General features: G+C 36.8%; 1 protein-coding gene across 3 annotated transcripts; it reads left to right on the top strand.

Moving 5' to 3' along the window:
• The first annotated feature begins 396 nt into the window (after positions 1-396).
• On the top strand, positions 397-5,947 carry LOC117931044. 3 transcript variants are annotated; one of them, XM_034851897.1, is made up of 4 exons: positions 397-783; positions 1,049-1,176; positions 1,682-4,064; positions 5,781-5,947. In XM_034851897.1, the coding sequence occupies exon 3, from the start codon at positions 1,774-1,776 to the stop codon at positions 4,021-4,023; it is 2,250 nt and encodes a 749-aa protein (XP_034707788.1). In that variant the 5' UTR covers positions 397-783; positions 1,049-1,176; positions 1,682-1,773; the 3' UTR covers positions 4,024-4,064; positions 5,781-5,947. The 3 variants fall into 3 exon arrangements, with proteins under 3 accessions (XP_034707788.1, XP_034707786.1, XP_034707787.1); XM_034851895.1 differs by lacking the exon at positions 5,781-5,947 and having other exon boundaries at positions 1,682-4,292; XM_034851896.1 differs by lacking the exon at positions 5,781-5,947 and having other exon boundaries at positions 893-1,176; positions 1,682-4,292.
• The last annotated feature ends 737 nt before the right edge of the window (positions 5,948-6,684 follow it).

Raw genomic sequence — 6,684 nt, 5'->3', positions numbered from 1 at the left:
CATTTCACTTATTTAGCTTATTGATGAAAAGATTAGATAATTTGAAAATATATAAATTTTTAATTTAATATTTTTTTATATAGGACAATTAAATATGAAAAAATAATTTTTCTTCATATTTTTTTTTTCTTTTTTTAGTATTTTTGGGACCAAACATAACCTAAGTTTATACGAACTATCTTTTTAAAAAAACAAAAAGACATTAGATGTTACTAATAGAAAGCAAAGCAACTAGAAAGAGTGGACTTCATGGAGGTAGTTATAACTTCCCAAATGAAGAGAAAAAGAGAAAAAAAGGGGGCAATAGGGTAATTCCAAAATAAAGAAAAAAAAGAGGCTTCATAATTTTGACCTAAATACCCCCTTTCTCGCCATACCCTTTGCCTGTATTCCCACTCCTCAAAACCTCCCAACACCCCTCTTCTTCTGCCCCTCTATTTCCCAATCTCTCCTCCTCTACCCTGATTTTCCCCTCTACTCCCTCTCAATTACCCGCCCTTTTCCTTTCAAATCTTTTCCCTTTACATTCTTCCACCGCCACTTCTTCTCAATTTCTGCCAATTCCCAAACCCTAAGTCTTGATTCACCCTTCTCTGCGTTTCTCTCAAAACCCCACTTGTGCTCGCCCTTTTCTTTGCTATTTGGATTGCTATAGACGAGGGAAGTTGCATGTGAGCCCGATTTCTTTGCTGGGCCTTCGGAAACCTAGTTTTTTTGGCTTGATCTGGACGGCGTCGTTTTGAGTCTGGAGTCTTCTTGGCCTTTCGGGTTTTGGAGTTTCAGGTATTTGGCTTTCTGGGTTGTGGTGATTTTGGTTTTGTGTTTGTTTCGATTCTTGGGTTCGGTTTGATTTTTGCCGAATTTTGTTCCTTGATGGCTGGGTTTAGTAAAGTTCTGGTTGTTGGCTTTTGCTATGGTGGATTCGCTGACTTGGGAATCGAAATAGTAGTACGAGCAGCTGAGAGTGGATTTTGTACTTCTGTGTCTTCATATGATCTTTGTTTGTTAGTGAGAGTAAAATAAGGAAAAACTTGATTCTCTTTGCTAGGCTAGTGGTTGCAGTTTCACGAAGAAGGCTGTACTTTCTGGCTCTGAAATGATTATTTGCATTGGGGTTTTCGAATTCGAGAAGCAAAGGAACAGCAAGAACAGCTGAGGGTGGATTTCCCTTGTTTGGTATGTTGTTCGTATGCATTCTATTTATTAAACTAACAAAGAGATTCTCTATCCTTCAGATTTGTTTGGTATATTCTTTCATATCACCGCCACTGCCATGCTATTTTCTTTGATATCCATGCCATGTATTAAACCAACATGGAGATTATCTCTAATCCGTTTTTTTTTGGCACTTCTCCATGTCTTTTTGACATTAAAAAGGACAAAAGTAATCAACATTTTTTTTTTGTCATTTCTTTATCCAACCATCAGCAACCAACGGTCATTCTTTGTATTTAATTGTCATGATGATTTTTACATCTGATATATGAACCTGTAATTTTATTTCAATATAAATTAATAATGCTATAGAAAACCAATTGCTAGGTATGCTTGCTATGTGTGTGATTACTGTAGTGTTTATTTATGTAAGTGGTAAAACATTTGTTTTAGGACTTGTTAGAGTTTATGTAGATTGATGGTGATTGTGAAAGGGGTGATGAGATTTTCTTCACTCATATGACAGGGGTTTTCTGAAACAGACGAGATTTAGAGAGGCAGTGGTACAGATTATAAGCTTTCAGTTTGGTGCCGGGAGCTGAGGAATTGTTGTTGGTGATGGCTAACCATGATTTGATACTTGGCCCAAATCACAACTTAGGGCTTGGCCAGAATCAGCAGTTGGTGTTGGGCCATAACCATAATCTGGGTCTTGGTCAGAACCATACTTTAGAATTGGGACAAACCCATGAGCATGATTTGGGTTTGGGACATTCTCATGACCATGAATTGGGTTTAAGCCATGCACATGACCATGATCTTGGTTTGGGACAAACTGTTCATCAAGGGGCTGATGAACATGGTTATGAGCATGGTAATGAGTTAGCTATGGATCGGAAACCAGAACATGATGACCATGGATTGTCTCTTGCAGAGCAGAACCATGAGTTAGCTTTATCTGAGAACAATGAATTGGCTGTTTCAGAAAACCAAGAACTTGATGATAACTTAGACCTAGCTGTGGACGATCACCAGGAAATGGGGATTGAATCTACCTCTGATATGGTTCAGCAACACCAGCTTGTAGTTTCCACTCCTGTTCTTCAAGCCCGTACTGTTGTTGCAAACCCAAGTTATGAGCTGGTGGTTGGACAAGAGTTTCCAGATGTCAAGAGCTGCCGAAGGGCATTAAGGGACACTGCCATTGCCCTTCATTTTGAAATGCAGACCATAAAATCTGACAAGACTCGTTTTACTGCAAAATGTGCTAGTGATGGATGCCCCTGGCGCATACATGCTGCAAAGCTTCCAGGTGTTCCAACTTTCACTATCAGGACAATCCATGAGTCCCATACATGTGGAGGAATTGCTCATCTTGGTCATCAGCAAGCCTCAGTTCAGTGGGTTGCAAACTCTGTAGAGCAACGACTTAGGGAAAACCCTAATTACAAGCCAAAGGAGATACTGGAAGAGATACACCGGGTTCACGGTATTACCTTATCATACAAGCAAGCTTGGCGAGGTAAGGAGCGTATCATGGCTGCTATGCGTGGATCCTTTGAAGAAGGGTACCGTCTGCTTCCACAATATTGTGACCAAGTTAAACGGACGAACCCTGGAAGTATTGCATCTGTCTATGGGAACCAAACGGACAACTGCTTCCAGCGTCTCTTTATTTCATTTCAGGCATCCATCTATGGTTTCCTGAATGCATGTCGGCCGCTCCTTGGGCTTGATAGGACATTCTTGAAAAGTAAGTATCTTGGTACTTTACTTTTTGCTACTGGTTTTGATGGTGATGGTGCTCTGTTTCCTTTGGCATTTGGTGTTGTTGATGAGGAAAATGATGAGAACTGGATGTGGTTTCTCTCTGAACTTCATAACCTGCTTGAGGTTAATACTGAAAACATGCCAAGGCTCACAATTTTATCAGATAGGCAGAAAGGCATTGTAGATGGAGTGGAAGCAAACTTCCCAACTGCTTTTCATGGGTTTTGCATGCGTCACTTGAGTGATAGCTTCCGAAAGGAGTTTAATAATACAATGCTTGTCAACCTTCTATGGGAAGCTGCTCATGCTCTCACTGTAATTGAATTTGAGGCAAAAATCCTAGAAATTGAAGAGATATCACAAGATGCCGCATACTGGATTCGACGAATTCCACCTCGTTTGTGGGCTACAGCTTATTTTGAGGGAACACGGTTTGGACATCTGACAGCTAATATAGTTGAATCTTTAAATACTTGGATTCTAGAAGCTTCTGGACTACCAATTATTCAGATGATGGAATGCATTAGGAGACAGCTAATGACTTGGTTCAATGAACGCCGAGAGACGAGTATGCAGTGGACCTCAATACTTGTGCCTTCTGCTGAGAGACGTGTTGCAGAGGCTCTCGAGCGTGCACGCACTTATCAGGTGCTACGTGCTAATGAAGCTGAATTTGAAGTTATCTCTCATGAAGGAACAAATATTGTGGATATTCGCAATCGTTGCTGTCTTTGTCGGGGCTGGCAGCTGTATGGTTTGCCCTGTGCACATGCTGTGGCTGCACTTCTCTCTTGCAGGCAGAATGTTCATCGATTTACTGAGAGCTGTTTCACTGTTGCAACTTATCGTAAAACATACTCACAAACTATACATCCAATTCCAGATAAAACTCTATGGAAGGAGTTATCTGAGGGAGATCCGAATGGAAGCAAATCTGTGGAGATTTTGATCAACCCACCCAAATCACTTAGGCCACCTGGACGACCGAGAAAGAAGCGAGTGCGAGCAGAAGACCGTGGCCGTGTGAAACGAGTTGTGCATTGTAGCCGTTGTAATCAGACAGGCCATTTTAGAACAACATGTGCAGCACCCATTTAAGACTTCCCTGTCAACAATTGGTTTACTACCATCATATTTGGGTATATCCCTTTCCTGTGCAAAGAAAATTTTAATTCTGTTTATTATTTCTGGAGTTCTATTAGATTAGACTAGATTTGCATGTTGATGCTATATTCTGTTCCTTGACATTTAGGCGAATTAAGTTAAATATCAGCTATGTTATCTGAAGCTTCACCTCAATAATACGCTGTTATGGAAGGACCCACATTCATGGATTTTTAGCTTTCAATATCTTCTAAGTTATTTTCTCTTGTCTTAGCATTTGAGGTTTATCTTGGGCTTTTGTTTAATCATGTTTGTTCTCAACTTTCTTTTGCTGGTCCAATCTAATTTGATAAACTTCAATTCATATCTTAGACTGTTACTTCACTGTGGTTGTGCTTGATTATGCTTACTGAAGGTTACTAGTCTCAGTTGCTTGACCCTGCACATGTTCTTCCATCACATATATAGTAACGACTCCATCCATCCATCCGGCCATCCATCAACCTGTTTCCCCTGGTGATATATCATTTTTATGGTATAAAATCCATCCATCCACCCATCTATCTATCACCTATCTTTGCATATTCTTACATCATTAATATTGGATCTGACCCATGTCCAGGCAACATGAACTCATGAGTTTGTAGTCATTTATTTGAAACCAGAGTTTTACCCAAGACAAGCTCTGCTAAGCCTGGATAAGACCCTGTTAAGTAGAACGGACTTGGATTGAGGGTCTGGATCAGGTCACAAACTTTCATTTTTGCTCAGCTCCTAAGCTTTATTTGGATGCAAACAAGAATGGTTCTTTCTGATGTAAGAAAATGAGAAGGAAATCATGGAAGAAGAAAGTTTTATGAGGAATTCCATTTTTATTTAATTTTCAGCATTTTCTTTTCCTGCATTCTTTCTAAAATCCAAATAAAATCTTTGTGAATCCCATTAAAGCTATGAAGGCAAGCTTTTTACGTGAGTGCCAAGGTTTTCCTTCTACTATGAAATGAGCCTCAGGTGTGTTTGATAACTTTGATTGTAGCCGCCTAATTATTCTAAATAGTTATACTTTTGTGTCAAAAATATTACATGACAATTGAAATAAAATCTCTCTTGAAATTTGACTTCTTTGAGAGGAAAACTTTGACTTGGGATTACTTCTTTAGTCCTAGATTTAGTATACTGAGGATGAGAATTGCTATGATAACTGTTCAATTATTTTCCAATCCATGTTTTTCATTAAAAAGGCAGTTTTGTTTGAGCTTCTACAACTCTTTTTATAAAAGGAGAGTCAGATATGTTTCCTGTGAGATGTTGGGTTTATCAAAATTTTAGTTAGGTGATTTTCTTTTCTTTCCTTGGAAATGGGTGCTGTACCACTTGTTCTTTTTATCATGTTCTGTCATTTCATGTGACAGTTGATGTAGTATCACGCCTGTAGGTGCAGCCAAATTATTGGTCCATGATTGCTCCTGATAAGATGCTGTCATGGACCAGTAATGATGGCATGCTAGTTCTGAAGTCAGGTGGTAAGAAACTGTGGCCATATTACTACCTTTCTGTTTGATTTCATTTTTTTTCCTTTGATTTCTTTAGAAGAAGCACACAACTCAAAGTGCACGACTCTAGTGAAATTTCATCATATTGATTACAAGCAAGCTGCTGCATTTTAATTTAGGATTCTGTGATATGATTAAGCTTTAGATGATAAAAATTCATATTAGCTTCTTGTATATAATCTTTTTCTTTGGTTACAGATTACAGTCAGCTAATAGATTTTTGGGTAGTCATTGTCTGGGAACGGCTCTCTGGGATTTCCTCAACTGTTTTGATTCAACAAAAAATCGGAATTCAGGAACTTCACTTGGAGTACCAGGTCATATGGAATCGATATTTTTAATTATTTTCCTCTTTCGTAGGGGTGTGTGGTAAAACTTAATACTTATTACTTAATGATTTAAGTTGATTTTAAACTAAATTATATTTAAGTTGTTAATTTAAAACTTATTACTTAATTCTTACTTTAAGTATTAAAGCTATATGATAATATTAACTTAAAATTTATTCTAAATTATCATATCCATATATTTATCCTCATAAATTGTAACAAGGGTAAAGGAGGTCAAATAACAATGAATGTCGTAGAGTATTAAAAGATATTATGAAGGTAAATAGGGTAAATGAGGATCAAAAGGTAAAATAAAGATATGAATTTAAGAATAATATAATTATTTTTACTTTAACTCATATCATTAAATTATTTTACTAAATATACTTAATTTACTTGATGACTTATATTATTAAGTTACTTTAAGTTATTAAGTTGGTTTACCGAATATTCACTTAGTTTTGGTATAAATAGAACTCAACTTAATGTTGTGATATTGCCTATTTTTAGTGATAGAATTTAAACTTAATTATTAGGGTTTTGACTTCTAAAGGATGAAGATTGGGTACGAAAAATTCGGGGGAAAAATATAAGGTAAAGAAAATAGAAAGGAAAAATAGAAAAAAAGGAAAAGTGAAGGGAAATAAAAAATTAAATTTAAAGTCAATAATTATTTTTATATATTATTTCAAACTCATTTAATTTATTTTAACACTTCTATATTAAGATAAAATAATTTAAAAATAAATAAATTTCTAACTAACCTTAATTAT

Source organism: Vitis riparia, chromosome 14 (assembly GCF_004353265.1).
Source record: "Vitis riparia cultivar Riparia Gloire de Montpellier isolate 1030 chromosome 14, EGFV_Vit.rip_1.0, whole genome shotgun sequence".
Lineage (NCBI taxonomy): Eukaryota > Viridiplantae > Streptophyta > Magnoliopsida > Vitales > Vitaceae > Vitis > Vitis riparia.
This window is presented reverse-complemented; position numbering and strand designations above follow the sequence as displayed.